The 22,086-nt window shown below is 37.5% G+C and overlaps 1 protein-coding gene and 1 pseudogene across 1 annotated transcript; one reads left to right on the top strand and one right to left on the bottom strand.

Moving 5' to 3' along the window:
- Positions 1-11,387: 11,387 nt before the first annotated feature.
- LOC102174548 (uncharacterized protein CXorf21-like) lies at positions 11,388-12,437 on the top strand. The gene is given in 2 exon segments (XM_013976370.2): positions 11,388-12,062; positions 12,064-12,437. Coding segments are annotated over 2 exon segments (903 nt in total). The 3' UTR covers positions 12,292-12,437.
- Positions 12,438-21,190: 8,753 nt separating this feature from the next.
- LOC102181012 lies at positions 21,191-21,761 on the bottom strand (annotated as a pseudogene).
- Positions 21,762-22,086: the final 325 nt, after the last annotated feature.

The raw sequence follows: 22,086 nt of genomic DNA, 5'->3' as shown, positions 1-22,086 counted from the left end.
CAGCTCAGCAATGCTAGATGCTGTGTCCAAAGGCCCAGCCCTTCTCAGGGCCATTGCTAAGGGCCAGGGACCCTGTGCTCAGATTGCCTGGGAAACAAGCACCCTAGCGGCACAAGAGCTCACCCATTCTGGGAACTCTGGGCGTCTGGTGACTAACAGGTTATAGTCCTCATCGGCCTGGTGGGAGGGGCTGAACTCTCTGGGAGAATAAACTCTAGTTAAGGGTTCTTTCCTCTCCTTATCTCTGAAGCTCAGGGAAGGAGTGGAAGGAAGAGCTGAAGGACTCTGCATTCCTGCTGTCTATTCTCCCACTTCCTTGCTTGGGAATGGTGGTGAGTGTTAGCTTTCATACTTGACGAAAGTGGCCACGAATGAAGTGTCAAGACACCTGAGGGAGAAAATGGGCAAAACACAAAGTGATGTGTGAACAAAACAGACATATTAGAACTCATGCTGCTTAGGTTTGTAGGAACAAAGAAAATGGTGCCTAACGGGGTCCAGCCCCTGTGGATCCAGGGAATTCGAGCAGGGACAGAGTCGGCATCTGGGAAAGGACTATTTAATTAGAAATATAAGGAGATTAGGAAAGAATAGTGCAGTAGGAAATTTAGAGGAGGAAAGAGGCTGTATTCCTTGGTTTACATGGAAAGCCAATAAAGCCCCAAGACAAGGGACTTGAATCATCTACATAGGGCTACAGAGGCCCGCTTGAATAGCAGAGGGTGCCCCGCCTTGGGCTCCCTCTCGTATGGGTCTTAGAAGCCTGGGCAAAGTAGTAGACATGGCTACCCTCTGTGCCCCAGATGGGAATCAGCCAGAAATAGAGTAAGAAAAGAACACACGGGTGAACCAGTCTTTCCAGGAACTGGCCTATCCTTTATTATCCAGAAAAGCTTTTTATAATTTTGGTTGCACATAGGGATCAATGGATAATACAAAGTTATGTAGTGTCAGAAGCCCTGACTCTTATCGAAACCAGGCTTTCTCTCTGCATCAGTTTAGTTCATCAGTTCAGTCACTCAGTCATGTCCTACTCTTTGCGACCCCATGAATCACAGCACACAAGGCCTCCCTGTCCATCACCAACTCCCAGAGTTCACTCACACTCATGTCCATCGAGTCAGTGATGCCATCCAGCCATCTTATCCTCTGTCGTCCACCTCTCCTCCTGCCCCCAATCCCTCCCAGCATCAGTGTCTTTTCCAATGAGTCACTTCTTCAAATCAGGAGGACAAAGGACTGGAGTCTCAGCTTTAGGATCATTCCATCCAAAGAAATCCCAGGGCTGATCTCCTTCAGAATGGACTGGTTGCATCTCCTTGCAATCCAAGGGATTCTCAAGAGTCTTCTCCAACACCACAGTTCAAAAGCATCAATTCTTCAGCGCTCAGCCTTCTTCACAGTCCAACTCTCACATCCATACATGACCACTGGAAAAACCGTAGCCTTGACTAGACGGACTTTAGTCAGCAAAGTAATGTCTCTGCTTTTGAATATGCTGTCTAGGTGGTCATAACTTTTCTTCCAAGGAGTAAGGGTCTTTTGCTTTCATGGCTGCAGTCACCATCTGCAGTGATTTTGGAGCCCCCTCCCCCAAAATAAAGTCTGACACTGTTTCCACTGTTTCCCCATCTATTTCCCATGAAGTGATGGGACCAGATGCCATGATCTTCGTTTTCTGAATGTTGAGCTTTAAGCCAACTTTTGCACTCTCCTCTTTCACTTTCATCAAGACACTTTTTAGTTCCTCTTCACTTTCTTCCATAAGGGTGGTGTCATATGCATACCTGAAGTTATTGATATTTCTCCCAGAAATCTTGATTCCAGCTTGTGTTTCTTCCAGTCCAGCGTTTCTCATGATGTGTTCTGTATATAAGTTAAATAAGCAGGGTGACAATATACAGCCTTGACGTACTCCTTTGCCTATTTGGAACCAGTCTGTTTTTCCATGTCCAGTTCTAACTGTTGCTTCCTGACCTGCAGATAGGTTTCTCAAGAGGCAGGTCAGGTGGTCTGGTAGTCCTATCTCTTTCAGAATTTTCCACAGTTTATTGTGATCCACACAGTCAAAGGCTTTGGCATAGTCAATAAGGCAGATATAGATGTTTTTTTGGAACTCTCTTCCTTTTTCCATGATCCAGGGAATGTTGGCAATTTAATCTCTGGTTCCTCTGCCTTTTCTAAAACCAGATTGAACATCAGGAAGTTCACGGTTCAGGCATTGCTGAAGCCTGGCTTGGAGAATTTTGAGCATTACTTTCTAGCATGTGAGATGAGTGCAATTGTGCGGTAGTTTGAGTATTCTTTGGCATTGCCTTTCTTTGGAATTGGAATGAAAACTGACCTTTTCTCGTCCTGTGGCCACTGCTGAGTTTTCCAAATTTGCTGGCACATTGAGTGCAGCACTTTCACAGCATCATCTTTCAGGATTTGAAACAGCTCAACTGGAATTCCATCACCTCCACTAGCTTTGTTCATAGTGATGCTTTCTAAGGCCCATTTGACTTCACATTCTGGGATGTCTGCCTCTAGATTAGTGATCACATCATCATGATTATCTGGGTCTTGAAGATCTCTTTTGTACAGTTCTTCTGTGCATTATTGGACCTCTTCTTAATATCTTCTGCTTCTGTTAGGTCCAGACCATTTCTGTCCTTTATTGAGCCCATCTTTGCATGAAATGTTCCCTTGGTATCTCTAATTTTCTTGAAGAGATCTCTAGTCTTTCCCATTCTGTTCTTTTCCTCTATTTCTTTGCATTGACCGCTGAAGAAATCTTTCTTATCTCTTCTTGCTATTCTCTGGAACTCTGCATTCAGATGCTTATATCTTTCCTTTTCTCCTTTGCTTTTTGCTTCTCTTCTTTTCACAGCTATTTGTAAGGCCTCCCCACACAGCCATTTTGCTTTTTTGCATTTCTTTTCCATGGGGATGTTCTTGATCCCTGTCTCCTGTGCAATGTCACGAACCTCATTCCATAGTTCATCAGGCATTCTATCTATCAGATCTAGGCCCTTAAATCTATTTGACTTAGGTCATACCTGAATCGTCTAGCGGTTTTCCCTACTTTCTTCAATTTGAATCTGAATTTGGTAATAAGGAGTTCATGATCTGAGCCACAGTCAGCTCCTGGTCTTGTTTTTGTTGACTGTATAGAGCTTTTACATCTTTGGCTGCAAAGAATATAATCAATCTGATTTTGGTGTTGACCATCTGGTGATGTCCATGTGTAGAGTCTTCCCTTGGGTTTTTGGAAGAGGGTGTTTGCTATCACCAGTGCATTTTCTTGGCAAAACTCTATTAGTCTTTGCCCTGCTTCATTCTGTATTCCAAGGCCAAATTTGCCAATTACTCCTTGTGTTTCTTGACTTCCTACTTTTGCATTCCAGTCCCCTATAATGAAAAGGACATATTTTTTTGGGTGTTATTTCTAAAAGGTCTTGTAGGTCTTCATAAAACCGTTCAACTTCTGCTTCTTCAGTGTTACTGGTTGGGGCATAGACTTGGATAACTGTGATATTGAATGGTTTGCCTTGGAGACAAGCAGAGATCATTCTGTCATTTTTGAGACTGCATCCAAGTACTGCATTTCAGACTCTTTTGTTGACCATGATGGCTACTCCATTTCTTCTGAGGGATTCCTGCCTGCAGTAGTAACTGTATACACAAGTCTTAGGTGATTCACATCATCTTCTGGCCAAGAGTCCTATTAGCATTTTACGGCCCTTTTCTGATAAGGGTCTGTCAATCAGAAAACTTATTTGCCTTAAAAGTGTTGTTCTTTCCAAAGTCTGGTGCCACTCTCAGAAAGCACTAAATAAAGTTACATTCTTACATAGCAAGGACGCAATGATTTATAACAAAGAAAGAGGAGTACAGTGATTTATAACAAAGAGAAAGTTCATTAAATCAAAAGTCTAGTGTTGCTAGCATCAAAACTACTATATTCCTTTTTCTGTAGCCAATTACATTGATTAATATCCTTCAGATGCCTAAAAGATAAAGAATATGGAGGCCTGGCAGCAGTCATTGACTCAACAGTGAAACCCATCACCAATATAAGTTTTACCTTTGTGGGGGGCCATAAACAATCACAAGTTTTAAAAGTCTCTAACTGTCAGGCAAGTTAGAGAGCCATCAGAAGGGTTTGAGCTGAGACAATCCTTTTATATGCAGGAGACTGTTAACTGGAGCTCCAAGTTAACTCTTTCCAGAGAAAGGTGGTCAGGGACAGCCCCCTGTTATGTCAGAAGAGTGGAAAGCACAGTACAATGAAGCAGGCAGACTCTGATTTTGGGGGTAAATGCTCAGGAAAATCCAGGGTTACCCCTGAGGCCTGATCTCAGCCTCTGCCTTTTTCCAGGCCCCCTTCCTCATGACCTTTGCCACGGGCGGGATTCCCCATGCTGGCTCCCGGCAGGTGCCAATGTTTACCTGGATGGGAGTGGACCACCACAGCAACCTATTTTTTTTTATCTTTTCTCTTAGGCCAGGGAGGTACCTTCTTTCCCTCTCCAGTGCCTCCCCCTACTTGAGGATATGCTTTGCATGAGCATTTTTGGTTTTTAATCTCTGACACTCCTAGCTCTTCCTCTCTCCCTGAAAAAAGATGACCCCACATTTAATGTCTGTTTTCCCTTCAATAACTTCATAGTTCACTATTCCAGCTTTTATTCTTGAGTTTTGATCTTTTCCAGTAGTTGAGGTCAGAATAACATTTACAAGCTTTGGGGGGTTTGCCAAAAATGGGTAATGAAAATTGAGAGAGAAGAGGCAAAGAACCTCAGCACCAAATGTGTTAGGCAAATCTGGATTCTACTTCATAACTATGGATCTTATTATGTATAAGATAATTTATTTCACCTCAAAGTCTATTTCTCTATTGTTAAAATGAGAAAGGTGATGTCTACCTAACAGCATCATCTGTGAAGAGTAAATTAATTGAGTATATAAAAGTGTTTGGCAAATGGTCTGACAAGACAATAATTATTATCAAGGATAATAAATGCCAGATTCTTTGCATGCTGCTTGGAAACAGACACATTAATATGAATAACAATAATAATAATAAATATCTACGTTCAAGGAGCTAAGAGAGTGGTGACTGATGAGACGAGGTAAATGCAGTGTAGAAAAAAGTCTAAACTAGGCTAGGTGGGTCAAGACACTTCAGAGATATGAAGAAATGAGTAATAAACTGACCTTAAGGATATATATTTTCCAGGAAATTCCAAGAATGAAGGAATTTTAAGAAAGATGAAAGTCATGAAGCAACATAGTAATTGCAACTTCAAAGCACAACTGGAAGAATGAAGGCTAAAAATGTGAACAGGGAAAAGCACCTAGACCTTCAGGTTTCATGCTAGATTTTTATTTTTAGCATTTCCCAGGCTATTTTCTGTTTTGTTAAAGTGTATAAAATCATAATTTACAGACTTGCTGAGATTAAATAATTGCTGATGTTGCTTAAAAGCATCTTTCACATGTGAGACACTCAATAAATTATATCTATTCCTATTACTAATCCATTAGAATCCATTGAAGGATTAAGCAGGTTTGTGTGAAAGGTGGATAAATCTAACATGTGAACTGGATTTGAAAGGGGGCAAGATTGGAAACAGCTGCATAATCCAAGAATGAAATGACAGTAGTGAAAGGCAGAGATATTTAGAACAGACGACTGCTAAAATTTGGATCAGCCAGATATGGAAATGAGTAAGGGAAAAGAATTATACAGTGTAAATGACAAATAGATTCAAGGGATTAGATCTCAGACAGAGCACCAGAAGAACTATGGAAGAAGTTCGTGACATTGTACAGGAGGCAGAGATCAAGACCATCCCCAAGAAAAAGAAATGCAAAAGGAAAAGTGGTTGTCTGAGGAGGCCTTACAAATAGCTGAGAAAAGAAGAGTTCAGTTCAGTTCAGTTCAGTCGCTCAGTCGTGTCCGACTCTTTGCAACCCCATGAATCGCAACATGCCAGGCCTCCCTGTCCATCACCATCTCCCGGAGTTCACTCAGACTCACGTCCATCGAGTCAGTGATGCCATCTAGCCATCTCATCCTCTGTCGCCCTCTTCTCCTCCTGCCCCCAATCCCTCCCAGCATCAGAGTCTTTTCCAATGAGTCAACTCTTCGCATGAGGTGGCCAAAGTACTGGAGCTTCAGCGTTAGCATCATTCCTTCCAAAGAAATCCACGGGTTGATCTCCTTCAGAATGGAGAGGTTGGATCTCCTTTCAGTCCAAGGGACTCTCCAGAGTCTTCTCCAACACCGCAGTTCAAACACATCAATTCTTCGGTGCTCAGCCTTCTTCACAGTCCAACTCTCACATCCATACATGACCACAGGAAAAACCATAGCCTTGACTAGATGGACCTTAGTCGGCAAAGTATTGTCTGCTTTTGAATATACTATCTAGGTTGGCCATAACTTTTCTTCCAAGGAATAAGCGTCTTTTAATTTCATGGCTGAAATCACCATCTGCAGTGATTTTGGAGCCCCCCCCCCCAAATAAAGTCTGACACTGTTTCCACTGTTTCTCCATCTATTTCCCATGAGGTGATGGGACCAGATACCATGACCTTCATTTTCTGAATGTTGAGCTTTAAGCCAAGTTTTTCACTCTCCTCTTTCACTTTCATCAAGAAGAGTAGTGAAAGGCAAAGGAGAAAAGGAAAGATATGCCCATTTGAATACAGGGTTCCAAAGAACAGCAAGGAGAGATAAAAAAGCCTTTCTCCATGATCAATGAAAACAAATAGAGGAAAACAATAGAATAGAAAAAACTAGAGATCACTTGAAGAAAAGTGGAGATACCAAGGGAACATTTCATGCAAAGATGGGCATGACAAAGGACAGAAATGGTATGGACCTTACAGAAGCAGAAGATATTAAGAAGAGGCAGCAAGAATGCACAGAACTATACAAAAAAGATCTTGATGACCCATATAATCACAATGATGTGATCACACACCTAGAGCCAGACATCCTGGAATGTGAAGTCAAATGGGCCTTAGGAAACAACACTACGAACAAAGCTAGTGGAGGTGATGGAATTCCAGTTGAGCTGTTTCAAATCCTAAAAGATGCTGCTGTTAAAGTGCTGCACTCACTTTGCCAGCAAATTTGGAAAACTCAGCAGTGGCCACCGGACTGGAAAAGGTCAGTTTTCATTCCAATCCCAAAGAAAGGCAATCCCAAAGAATGCTCAAATTATTGCACAATTGCACTCATCTCACATGCTAGCAAAGTTATGCTCAAAATTCTCTAAGTCAGGCTTTGACAGTATGTGGAGCCTTAACTTCCAGATGTTCAATCTGAATTTAGAAAAGGCAGAGGAACCAGAGATCAAATTACCAACATCCGCTGGATCATTGAAAAAGCAAGAAAGTTTCAGAAAAACATCTTCTGCTTTATTGACTATGCCAAAGCCTTTGATTGTGTGGACCATCAGAAACTGGGAAATTCTGAAAGAGATGGGAATACCAGAGCACCTTACCTGCCTCCTGAGAAACCTGTATGCAGGTCAGAAAGCAACAGTTAAAACTGGACATGGAACGGACTTATTCCAAATAGGAAAAGGACTACATCAAGGCTGTATATTTTCACCCTGCTTATTTAACTTTTATGCAGAGTACATCATGAGAAACACTGGGCTGGATGAAGCACAAGCTGGAATCAGGTTTTCAGGAGAAATATCAGGAACCTCAGATATGCAGATGACACCACCCTTATGGCAGAAAGTGAAGAACTAAATAGACTCTTGATGAAATTGAAAGAGGAAACTGAAAAAGTTGGCTTAAAACTCAACATTCAGAAAACTAAGATCATGGCATCTGGTCCCATCACTTCATGGCAAATTGAGGGAGAAACAATGGAAACAGTGTCAGACTTTATTTTTTTGGGCTCCAAAATCACTGCAGATGGTGATTGCAGCCATGAAATTAAAAGACACTTGCTCCTTGGAAGAAAAACTATGACCAACTTAGACAGCATATAAAAAGCAGACATTACTTTGTCAACAAAGGACCATCTAGAAATGGCAACCCACTCCAGTATTCTTGCCTGGAGAACCCCAGGAAGCCTGTTGGGCTGCCGTCTATGGGGTCGCACAGAGTTGGACATGACTGAAGCGACTTAGCAGCAGCAGCAGCAGTGAAAGCTGTGGTTTTTCCTGTTTTCATGTATGGATGTGAGAGTTGGACTATAAAGAAAGCTGAACTGTGTTGTTGCAGTAGACCTTTGAGAGTCCCTTGGACTGCAAAAAGATTCATCTAATCAATCGTAAAGGAAATCAGTCCTAAATTTTCACTCGAAGGACTGACACTGAAGCTGAAACTTCAGTACTTTGGCCAACTGATGTGAAGAACTGACTCATTGGAAAAGACCCTGATGCTGGGAAAGATTGAAGGCAGGAGGAGAAGGGGACGACAGAGGATAAGTTTGTTGAATAGCATCACCTACTCAATGAACATGTGTATGAGTAAGCTCCAGGAGTTGGTAATGGACAGGGATGCCTGGCGTGTCCAGTTCAGTACAGTCTCTCAGTCATGTCCGACTCTTTGCGATCCCATGTGCCACAGCATGCCAGGCCTCCCTGTCCATCACCGACCCCCAGAGTCCACCCAAACCCACGTCTGTGGGGTCAGAAAAAGTCGGACATGACTGAACCATTGAAATGAACTGAAGGTGAAAGAAATGGAGTATAACCAGTAAAGTTTAGATTAGAAACGCTTTCTCCATTTTCTTTTAATGTTCTTTTGTGATAGCAGTGGTAGAAAATCTATTTTTTCAATGATTGTTTTCATTATTTTTCTGGTGTGGAATTGTGGAACATTCTCTCATTTGCTATTCCTGCCCTTCCAAGCTATGTTAATGCACTATTTCTTAAAAGAAGATCTCTTTGACAACCTAAAAAAGAGATTGGTATGATTCATAGAATTAGAATTAACTTATTCTATAGGCTATTTGTGATGATTATTTTGAAATAATTATTTGTAAAACAAAAGCTATATTGATAACTGTAGCTGAAAGTATCAACTATGTAGAAATATTATTCATGTTTTACAGTCTACTTTGACAGTTTGTATTGTGTTTAAAATCTTTCTAAATAATGGGCTAGACGTTTCTGAGATTGAGAAAATAGACTCAAAGAAAGTAGCATTTTTTTTTGTACTTTTATGTATTTGGATTATTTTTAATCAAGCAAATAACACATGAATACATAGGCAGTTGTATCAATATAATGATTAAAGCCATATAGAAATATAAGGAGTAAAAGATAAAATTATCAGTTCACCTTCTCCTTGCCAACCCTCTCCCACTGGAAACTACTATTAACAGTTTGGTTTGTATTCTTGTCCACAATTATATAGCCAATTAAAGGGGAGAAAAATCTTCTATAGCAGGAAAATTAAGCACACAGCCTTTGAAGTCAGGCTGCCTGGGTTCTAACTCAGATTCTACCACTTAAAACTGTGTGATATTGGACATCTTATCTAACTTTTCTGTCCTTCAGTCTCTTCTTAAGTACAGTGACAGTTAACATATCTGCTTAACAGGGGTGTTTTGAGGATTAAATTAATATTGTGACTAATTTAGAAAAGTGTTTGGCATATACTATGTGTGTACACTGTATATATGGTTCTGCAACTTGCATCCCAACAGTAAACATAAAGGCAATACAGTTTAGTGATTTAAGATTATGGATTCTGAATCCAATTGCATGGTGCAAATCTTAGTTCCACCATTTACTACCTTTGTCTTTGTTTCCTCTCTAAAAAAGAGACAATATTTTTTGTTTTAAATTAAGCCTTGTGTGATTTAGAATGAAATTTAGTCACATGTGATTTAGAAAGGCATTTAGAATGACTGTTATATAGTAATTACTTATTTTTATTGCCTTTTGTTATCATTAAAAGTCCTCAGTTTGGTATTTCATATAATAGAGGTATAATAAGTGAATCATTGTCTTTTATTGTTTTAATTATACATTATTGCAAAATATGCTGGTTACCATAGTGCTTTTTTGCTACTTAAAACATTAAAATATTCTTGTCTATATCTTCACTTTAAAGAAGAGAGCTATTGCTGTTAGCATTTCCCACTGTCATTTGCATCTTGTATTCAGTACTTTCAAGATCCTCTTTTAGTATGTGATCATTACCATACCATATATGTGATAAACCCACATTATTTTCCTGTTAGTTGGTTCAGTCCTAGGGTATGAATGGAAAGGAGAACCATTTCATTTTGTGTGGTTACCGTTATAATTCTGAGGTATAGCAAGAGCTGAGAAAGAACAAGACTAAAGGGATTATTCCTGTGTTTGGACTGTTGCAATCTCAGAAGACTGAGTCTTTCTTTAGGTATCCTGACATTCAGAAAAGGTAAGTCCAAATTCTCATGTATTTTAGTTTGTGTTGTTTTATTTTCTACAATAAAAGGCTTTAAACATGAATAAGTAGGTTTCCTGGAGACACTCATAGTAGACACTACAGATCTACTAAAGGAAAATTGTTTCTTGAATCAAATCTGCTTTTCCCTTTTGAACTCTTGTAGCATTTTTAGGGAAAATTCAAAGTCTTAAAATTGCACTAAAGAATTATACAAAAGACTGGCATAAGTGCTCTGGAAAATAAGATTTAAATCCAAAAGAAAAGAACAAAAGGGAGGAAGGGAAAAAGGGAAAGATAATAAAAACAAAAAAGAATGGTAGTGAATTTGACAAACCTATTTTTATGTAGATTACTGAAAAAGTAAATGGATATATTTATAGCTTAAATCAGACAGTTTGCAGAAATTCAAACTGTATATAAATATCTATCTCTCAAATACATTCTGAGGTATAGTAATTGTTTTCAACGTGACTCAAGTAATATTAATTAAAGCACCGTTAAGACAAATTCCTTAAAAGCAGTCTTGGTTTTAAACAGACTGTTTGAAAATAAAGGGTTAGGCACTTTAACTAATAAATTTTAAATAAATAATTCATGACAGTTGAGTATATATTAAAATAAATATACATTTGTAGAAATTTGTACTTTTAAAACATTTGCATGTATACCATATAACATCCTGATAATAATCCAGTGAAAAACTCTAGGGAGCATTATTATCACCATTTAACAGGAAAATCAATATCCAGGAATGGTAAATAAATTACCTGATAGTAAATAGGTAATGACAGAATTGGAAGCCAAGTCTCCTTACCCCTGGTCCTATTCTCTATCCTTTGAGCAATAGTGTCTCCCTTAATTATTTGTGTTTTCATGTAGCACTTAAATCTTCATTAAATATTTAAAAATATGTTGCCTTAATGAGTTTTTTTTTTAAATTTTCAGGATATATTGCATTCTTCTGATTAGAAACCTTGTCTAATAAAATGCTTGGAGAATCCTTCGTAATTGAACTCCTATACAAAGAACAAGTTACATGTAAGAAAATCTCAAATGATGAAAAGGAAACTTGGAAAAAGCAACTTTTAGATATAGAAGGTAATTCATATTCCCTTGATAAAATGGAAAATGAAAATAAGGTCATGAAAGAAAGTTTAACAGAGAAAAGTAATTATACAAGTAAAATAAAACCTGTGGATGAGATAACTGTAACAAAATGCAAGAGTGTATCCTTCCCAGGGAATGTGTCTGCTGCACTGCCCATTCCAAAGAGAGAACAATATGATGAAAAACAACTAGATTTATACAGATCTTATTCATGTACAAGTATTTGCCAGAATTATCCTGACCTACAGATTGCAGGAGACCATGTTGGTAACATGTATTATTCCGGCTGCTTTGTGGAACACATATGTGATGATGCTTTTAGTGGTCCTCTTTTGTTTTCAGTAGATATACCGTTGGGTCATTCTCCCATCATTGAACCTCTAGACAAACTACCTACCTCAAAGCTTTTGAATGGGGATGAAATTTGAGAAAGAAGTATGTTGTTTCATAAACAGCCCCTCTCTAATTCTATGCTCAATAATTATATGGAAAAAAAAGTGGATGAACTCTACAAACTGTTTTTGGAAGAAAATCTCACTCAGTGCTGCTCCATAAACCAACCTTATGGCTTCCAATTTGTTAATGAATAATATAAATCAGATTAGCCTCCAAATCTCTCAAGAGCAGAACATGGAGTCATTGAAAGTTCGGGAAGTTCTTTTACGTTCTTTAACAAGATGTAATCTCTGTAACATTTCCCATGGAAATAGTTATGAATTCAGCACTCCTTATTTACAAATATCAAACCAGAGAAGTAGAGAACTTCTACCACATCTACAATAAGAATCAACTGCAGTTTGGTTGGATTGATTTATGAGATTGGAGTAACAGTAGCTTTTGCTAGTTTATTGTGTCACATCAGCCCTTTTGTGGTGTGATTACTATAGTTTTTGAGAACTTATTTGATCAATGATACATCTGAATTCTTGTAGGAGACAATATATATAACTAACTGTTATGACTGTATTTTTAATTGTTTTGACATCTTTAATGGTTGCTACATTCAAGTTTGTGTATTCCATATGTGTGATCTATCTAATTGCCACCAGCATCCGAAATTGATTACTTCACTCTCACTCATCATATTTGTTTACCACAAAAGTGGTTTTAAAAGTGAGATGAAGAGAGAATTTTTCTCAGCTACTGAATAGACAACTAGAAACTATATCAGATATAAGCATTTCTTTCTCCACAAAAATGTTTAAAAACATATGCTGCTGCTGTGAAGTCACTTCAGTCGCGTCTGACTCTGTGCGACCTTATAGATGGCAGCCACCAGGCTCTCCCGTCCCTGGGATTCTCCAGGCAAGAACACCCATGCTGGATTCATGTCAATGTATGGCAAAACCTATACAGTATTGTAAAGTGAAATAAAGTAAAAAAAAAAAAAAAAAAGAACACTGGAGTGGGTTGCCATTTCCTTCTCCAATGCATGAAAGTGAAAACTGAAAGTAAAGTTGCTCAGTCATGTCCGACTCTTAAACATTTTTCTTTTTATTTTCAACATACAGAATTTTTCACACTGACAATCAGAAATTATTCAAATAAAAGTTGGATTTAGTGGGAGGGGGAGGTGGGAAGGGGGTTCGGGATTGGGAACACGTGTACACCTGTGGTGGATTCATGTTGATGTGCGGCAAAACCAATACAATATTGTAAAGTAAAACATAATAATAATTAAAAATAGTAATAGTAAAATAACAAAAAAATAAAAGAAAAAAATTAAAAAAATAAGTGATACTTGAAAGAAATGTGGAATGAGAGCTTAAGGAAAAATGGAGACTTTGCCATTAAGATTTGCAGTTGAATTTCATGCTTTTGAACTTTCTTGGGACAAGCATCAGCTTTTATATATCACTCTGTTAAGCACAGTGGTTTTCAGCTATAGGAGGAAGGAAAGCATATACATAGAGTGAACAAAGTGAATAGAGAACCACTATTTAGAAATAGAGAGGCTCTCTTGGAAACTTTTTACACTTTTTATATTATCCTCAATAAAGATACTGGCTTAAGATAAGAGCAGGATGTTAGAGTAATTTTGGAATTTAATTAAATAAATTAGTAAAAGATATCTAAAATAATGGTATAGTTTATTGCAGACGTAGAAACAAGACCCAGTAGCTCACACTTCTCTTTTATGTATAATAAATTGATTAGCTAGTAGTTTTGCTTGTAAAATGAAATGATATAATTTATGTTATTGAATTGTTATGGTTGATAAAATTTGTGCCTTAGTACTCACATATTCCTTTCTAATAATTTATTTGGTCTTCATTTAAACTCTAAAGAATGCATTAGTCAGATGCTCTTATGATTTGTTCTTTGTGCTCACACAGTCATTAATTTATTTTCATCATTTGCAAATTTCTATGAGCTAGTAATAAGTACTCCTGAGTGACTGAACTGAACTGAACTGAACTGCACTGATTTATTTCCTGTTTTTATTTACATAAAATAAAATGTCCTTCTTTAAAATAAGATGCTGTTCATAAAATAAGATGTTTTTCTTTCTCCAACATTTTCTCCAATAATCCTCTCAATCCATTTCCATCATTCTGACATTTGATTCTGAAGAGGTGATGGATACGGGTTTTTTTTTAACAACTGGCTTAGTGTTTTGTAGATACAGAAACTCAAACAGGGGCTCTGTACCAACCTAGAGGGATGGGATGGGGAGGGAGATGGGAGGGAACTTCAAGAGGGGATATATATATATATATATATATATCTGTTCAGTTCAGTTCAGTTCAGTTCAGTCACTCAGTCGTGTCTGACTCTTTGCGACCCCATGAATTGCAGCATGCCAGGCCTCCCTGTCCATCACCAACTCCCGGAGTTCACTCAAACTCATGTCCATGCACACCTATGGCCAATTCATGTTGAGGTTTGACAGAAAACAGCAAAATTCTATAAAGCAATTATCCTTCAATAAGAAATAAATTAATTAAAAATAAATAAAAACAGTTGTGTGCACATTGTTTATTTATTACTAAATTTGCACATTTTAATATGTTACCAAATGATAAAATATTAATGTAAACTTTGTCTTTTCCAAAGTGAATTAAACGTTGTTGGGCAATGTTATTGTTGTGAAATTTTCTTAGATATTGTAACACATCAGTTCAGTTCAGTTCAGTTCAGTTCAGTCATTCAGTCGTTTCTGACTCTTTGAGACCCTATGAATTGCAGCACGCCAGGCTTCCCTGTCCATCACCAACTCCCGGAGTTCACTCAGACTCGCATCCATCGAGTCAGTGATGCCATCCAGCCATCTCATCCTCTGTCGTCCCCTTCTCCTCCTGCCCCCAATCCCTCCCAGCATCAAAATCTTTTCCAATGAGTCAACTCTTCGCATGAGGTGGCCAAAGTACTGGAGCTTCAGCTTTAGTATCATTCCTTCCAAAGTATGTATTGTAATACATATTAATACTTTATATATGAAGCAGATATATTCATAACTATTAACACTGCATAGGATTATATAAAAAAAAACAATATCTAGCTAGCATCAAATTTAGAGGTATATTATACTTTCAGATTTAAATTGTTTCCCTCTTGTTTATGACACCCAAATTCTTAATTTCTAAAGATACTCACTTTTAAATGGCCTAAGAATTCAATGTGATATATAAGCAAGGAAAGACTATAAATTTAGTGTTCTTTTCTTTTCTTTTTTTTTAACTCGTATTTGCTTTTATTACCTTATGAATATTATAAAAATAATTCAACAGAACAGAAACAATTGAATTAGCTCACAGACAACAAGAAACCAAATAACAATAATAATTAAAAAAGAAACCACCAAATAGAAAATATTAAGCACAATGACTGAAAGAAAACATATCATCCTTTATACTAGAATATGGACATGGTGTTCTAGGATGGAAATTTGAACATAATAAAATCAATGTATACCTGTATAACATGCCATTTCTTTTTTCTGGTAACTTTAATTTTAATTTTTGACATTTTAAACTTTAGTTTGTATTGGGGTATAGCTGATTAACAAACAATGTTGTGATATTTCCAGGTGAACAGTGAAAGGATTCAGCTATACATACACATATATCTATTCCTCCCCAAACTCCCTTCCCATCCAGGCTGCCACTTAATACTTGGAGGCGTTTCCTGTGCTATATAGTAGGTCCCTGTTGGTTATCCATTTTAAATAAAGGCGTGTAAGACTCTATTTCTGTACAGAGAAATCTCACTAGCTACTGAACACCTCAAATGCTAGAGAAATTTTAAACTATATATATCTATCTTCCTTGGTGGTTCAGACTGTAAAGCATCTGCCTACAATGCCTACCATGTGGGAGACCCGGGTTCAATCCCTGAGTCGGGAAAATCTCCTGGAGAAGGAAATGGCAATCCACTCCAGTATTCTTGCCTGGAAAATCCCATGGATGATGGAACCTGGTAGGCTACAGTCCGTGGGGTCGCAAAGAGTTGGACATGACTGAGCGACTTCACTTTCACTTTTTTATATATATATGGCTGAGTTCACGGCAAATTAATGAAAACAACTGAAGGCAGACTGGGACAAGCTGAAATTCCATAAGATAGTTTGGCTACGGAACTGATAACTGTCCCATGTCCCACCCCCGACACCTAGAAGGACCCAAGTTTTAAGGACTATACCTGCACGGGGGCAGGAACCACAGCCTGGGACTGTGTTGGTCTGCTTGGGTCACCATAATAAAACTCCACAGATGGGCAGCTTACACACAAGGAAATTATTTTCACATGGTTCTGGAGGCAAGAAGTCCAAGATCAAGATGCCAGAAAATTCCATTCCATTGAGACCTCTTTTCCTAGTTTGCAGACAGCCACCTTTTCTGCTGACCATATGACCTTTTCTGTGTGCACATGGAGAGAAGGTCTCTTCTTCTTGTAAGAACACAGGTTCTGTCAGATCAGGGCCCCATGATTCTGACCCCATTCAACCTTAATTACATCTTTATAAGCTCCATCTCCGAATACAGATGCACTGGGGGCTGGGGCTTCAACATATGAATTTGGGGACATGATTCAGTTCACTACAGGGACTGACATGGACTGCAGTACTACTGATGACTCCCCAAAAAGCACCTCTCAGTGAGTGAACTAGGAAAACACCTTAAGTTTCTCATCTGTGTTCCAAGTAGAGATATGAAGGATGAAAAAAATCTCTAGTAGACATATGAAGGATGAAAAAAATCTCTAGGAATGTCTTATCACAGCCTGACACCATTGTATATTTGAGGGGGAAATTCACAAGGCTTGTGAGTGTCAGTGAGCACACATACACACTGAAGGACAGAGAGGGAGCAGCAGGAAACCCAAGGGGAACTCTGACTCTGAAGTGGTCCAGGGTTAGCAGGGCCAAAATAAACAAAATGGTGCTAGGAAAAAAAAAAAAAAACATAGCAAAGTTCTCTGTTAGAACATATCAAACATTCCCCAAAATGGAGTTCAGAGGAATGTCAATTCACAATGAAAATTCACTGATCACATCAGAAAACAAGTCATATACTTGCTTCAGACAAAACAAACTATAGATTCAGATCCACAAAAAAAGGATAAAAATATTGAAATTATCATATACAGAATGTAAAATAAGAACCTTTAATATGTTAAAAGAAAAGAAAAAGGGAGAATAGAGGAACTACCTCAAATGACCAAGAAATTTTGAGAAAGAACCAAACAACATTTCTGGAAATGAAAAAAAAAAAAAAAACCCTATAATCACAATTAAAAATGATAGATAGGTTAAATACATTAGAGACAGCAAGAAGACAAAATTAATGAACTGGACAATGGATGTAAAGAAATGATGTAGTCTGCAACACAGAGACAGTGAGAAAAATATGAAACAGAGATTATGAGATATAAAGATCACAGTGAGATGGTAAAACTTAAGTCTAATTTTATTTCCTAAAGGAGAGAATTGAGAAAATGCAAAGGTATATTACTCAAAGAGGTAAAAGTCAAAATTTTTCATAATTCACAAAAGGCACCGATTCTCAGATTCAAGAAGCTCAGTGAATCATAGTTGATTAATAAAAAAGAAACCCACAGCAGACAGGTTGTAGTATAATGACATTTGATTGCAGAATGTCAGAGATAAAGAACTTAAACATAACCTGAAAGAGAAGACTGATTACCTACAAAGGAATACTGATCAACTGACAAGTGTCATTTCAGAGGCAACAATGGAAGCAAGACAACAGTGGAATAGTATAATTAAAAAAATGAGAGAAAATAACTGTCAACCTAGGCTTGTATACCCAGCTAACTTTCAAGGATAATAAAACAGTAAACTTATAGGTAAATTTAAACAAATACTGACTGTATACAATAACTATTTTGGAATTAAACTGAGATAAAACTAAAATTATAGACACTTATAAATTAAGGGAAGGCAATCAGATTTTGTTCAAAAGTCTGATGTTCAGCATAAGAGTGAAAATATAAAACTTTAGATTCTGTTTATGATGCAAACTAAAATTTACGATAAGCACTAAAAAGACAAAATTTGAGTTTTATCTTTTAAACTAGCAGAGAAAAAGTAAATGGAAAACCAAAAAATTCAATGCTGAAAATGGAGGGAGAAAAATACCCAAGGGCAGAGAGATAACAAAATGGTAGAACAAAAAGCACAATAACATGGTATAAATAAACCCTAATATGTTAGCAATTTCCACTAATGTAAATCAATTAATGCCTCCAGCTAAAAGATCGATAGAAAGAAAAAAAAATCTAGTTAGTTTTTAGTGGGTACATGAAAACACAGTGTAAAGGTCTGACAGAAGAAGAGAGAAACATATACCATACAAACACTAACCAGCTGGTGTGGCTTATATAAATATTTCTTTCAGAAACATAAGATTTTAAGGAACATAAAATGATTTTAAGGAACGAAAACATTATTAGAAATAGAAGCTGTGACAACAAATATCAGATTCAACTCTAAACATGGAAAAGAAACAATTCTAAACTTGTAATATACTGAATAACATTGTTTTAGGATATATAAAACAAAAATTAAAACAATTACAAAAATCAGAAAATCCACTAGAACAGAAAACTTTAACACCTCTTAGAATCTGAAAGATCAAGTAGAAAAAAAAAGAACATTAAAATAGAGACAATTTGGCCAACACAATTAACAGTTTGGTCTACTGAACACCCAACAACTGGAAACAGGCATACTTTGAAGCACTAACACAACATTTACAAAAACTGACCATATTTTAGGTCAGATGGAAAATCTCAACAAATTGTAACATTTTAGTCTTATATGAATCTATTCTTGGACCTTAGTCCAATGAAAGCAGAAATCAATAAGAACAGAACTTAAAAGTCTACATGTTAGTAAATTTAAAAAAAATCCACTTATGCACGTAAAGAAAAAAAGAAATCATGATGAAAAATAAAAAAAATAGAATTTAAAAACAAACATTTCTATAGCACTTTAAATTGACAATACATTATTTCATTTGCTCATTAGAAAGTAATCCTGTGAGCCACCCAGAAGCCATATTCTCTTTGTTAGACAACGTAGCAGCAGAAATGCTGTTTATTATGTAACTACTAAAGCAGATTTTTATATATAAATAAAATACATATTAAAAGTGATTTAGAAACTGAGAAATATAAGGGAAAGTGTTCACTACTAAAAACATCAAAAGGAAAGCGAACCAACCATCTCTTTTAGAAGGTATATTGAATAGCTAAAAAAGTTACAAGAAGAGATTTAACATCCATGTTTAAAGCTCAAAAATTTCATAAAGTCATTTTGGTTTAAGAAGGTTCTTAGATCCTCATATAATATATACAAACGCATATGGTAAAGTATTTATTTTTCACATGAGATGAATGAACATGGTCAAAAATTTATGCACAAGTGGAGGAATCATTACTGCTCACACACACGGCCCTGGTTTCCTGGTTCTAGCATCTGTTTAGTGGTGCACGGGCAATTAATAGCTCTTCTGAAACTGCCTACAGTACAAAGGGAATTTTCACTTAGGGTTTCCCTCCTTTTTCATGCGCAGGATATTTTTGGAAGTATATTTTCTTTTTCCATCCACTGAAAGAGAATTAAGAAAATTCCAACATGCCTGCGTGTCAATAAGTACTCTTATTGGTCTAGGTACCACAGGATGATGAATGAGCTTGTCAAGCCTACATTAGCAAACAGGGAGTTGGCAGAATTTCTGTGTTATTGAAAGAAATCTCAAATACTTATTTCACCTCCTCTATTAACTTTAATCACATTTTCAATATGCAGCCAAGAATGAAGCTTTGACAATAAGCCATAAATTTACACAGGCAGGCATCGGCACTTTTCTGCAGGAGCAACACTGAGCTAACACAAGCTAGCTGGGTATTTTCTTTCTTGTGCCTTTCTTCACTGAAGGGCAATGAAAAAAATATCTGAAAGGTCTATCCATACCTCACATTCATTTACCATAAATCTCTTGAAATTATTGCATATAATTCTGTTTTCAGTTCAGTTCAGTTCATTTCAGTTGCTCAGTCTTGTCTGACTCTTTGCGACCCCACCAATTGCAGCACGCCAGGCTGCTTGGTTCATGGTAAATAAAAAATATATATATTTAGTTCCTCAATTAAACTGTTAATGCAGATTTTTAAAGATCACAGAGATGACAGAATTGGTACATGTTTCATCACAATACACCTACTTATGAGAACAGACGTTCAATACTAAAAAGGATTTACATTTTACATGGATCATTTGCCGTGTGGGCAAATACTTCTGGTTTACTTAAAGCCAGGATCTTTATACAGTTCCAGAGGGAGGCCTTGGCAGAATTTGTTGATCACTCATTAAATGGCTGAAACATGTAGAGACATTATTTATCTTACAAAGCTTACCCACAGCAAAAACAGAGGTAAAAATGAGGTAAAGACTATGGGCAAGATTATGTTTCTTGGAAAGGTTAAAAGTTAACTGTGTTTCTGGTAAGCTTTTCCTTGTAAGCATGTTTTAAACAAAGCTGAAAACATGAAGTGTTGGAAGGCCACAGTCTTAACAAGCATGTCTTCTTGTCCAGCGAAAACACAGCATTATACAACAACTTCTCCCAGCAGGCCGTTCAGAGACCAGTGTGGCCCCATGTGCACAGCAGAGACATGGTTCTGATGCTCCTCTCTCTTCAATATGATCTCTGCTCCCAGGACAGTTGTTTCTGTCTGCATTACTCATGGAATAATAATAATTCCTTGGTTCCTTCAAGAACCAAGGAATCCACCACAGGCAGACACCATCTCTGCTTTCTAAGCCACAATGATAAACTAACATTAACCCTGCAGAAGGATGAATTAAATTACTTCCCTAAGAAGTCTGTACTTACCCTTAGTTCTCTGAGATAATCAATCAATGGAAACCAAAACTGGTTCACATTAACTGAGAGCACATGGACACCACTTTCTTCCAGCTCCTTCCCCTTCAAATGATCATTGAGAGGCACTTGAAACTGGAAAGATGTGGCACTCCTCTAGGAAATAGCGAAGACTTCAGGAGAGGGCTCCATTTTCCAACAGAAAAGTGACATCGAATATATTGTTAAGCTTGAGGCAGAGGCTAAATGGTTTGGTGGGAGTATTTTTTTTTTGGGGGGGAGTGGGGATGTCAGTTTTTATCATTAGTTTGTCACTGCTGTGGTTCAAGTTCTCAGAAGGTTGAGAATCTTGCCAGGTACTTCTCCATCTCTGCATACTGCTCTCTCAGCTTCTCCATGGCTTTCCTGTGCTCCTCGTCCACTTCTGCCTGTTTGCTGTGCTGCTCTTTCATGAAATCTTCCCACTGCATTATGTGCTGTTTCTGACTAGCCATTAAAAAGGTCATTATGAATCTTTTTTCACTCCTGTTCCCTCTGCTGGAATCTACAGACGGAGTCAGTAGCTGCTTGCAATCTCTGGAGAACTTGGTTTAAGTTGTCTTGCATTGTTTCTCTACATGTCAGAAGAGTATGTTCACTTGTCTCATGGATCATATTCTTCAGATTTTCAAGAACTCGCATTTCTCGAAGACCATGTTTTTCTTCAAATACTTTCACAAAATAATGGATTTGACCTTAGATAACTGGTCTGTGATCTAACAGCCTTGAATGAATTTCTCCAAGATCCTTGATAATGAGGTATGCTGGTGAGCCCACAAACCCCAGAGAGTCCTTCTTCTTGCCACAGCCACTGCTTGGGGCAGCCTCTCAACCCACCAGCGTCTCTGTCCCACTGCCACTCATCCCGCAAATTTAGTGTTATTTTCATCTTGACTTCATATTTACTACCTTTAGTGCTTAATTGAAATATGCATAAAAGTTGCTGTTTAGTGTATTTTGACCCTAAGTAGTGACTCTTCATTTTGTCTTTCATCATAGGTTTCACTTATATTACTGTGCAGGTCCCTTTTAAAATGTTATTTGAAATGTATGGAGTGATGAATGTCTTTGTCTTACTCTTTCAGGAATTGAAAGTATTACTTCTGTGATCCTGTAAATATGGAGAATGTTATAGATTCAACAGTGTGAGAGGATTATCATATATCTAGGTAGGGAAGAATTCTGGCAC

Source organism: Capra hircus, unplaced genomic scaffold (genome assembly GCF_001704415.2).
Source record: "Capra hircus breed San Clemente unplaced genomic scaffold, ASM170441v1, whole genome shotgun sequence".
NCBI lineage: Eukaryota > Metazoa > Chordata > Mammalia > Artiodactyla > Bovidae > Capra > Capra hircus.
This window is presented reverse-complemented; position numbering and strand designations above follow the sequence as displayed.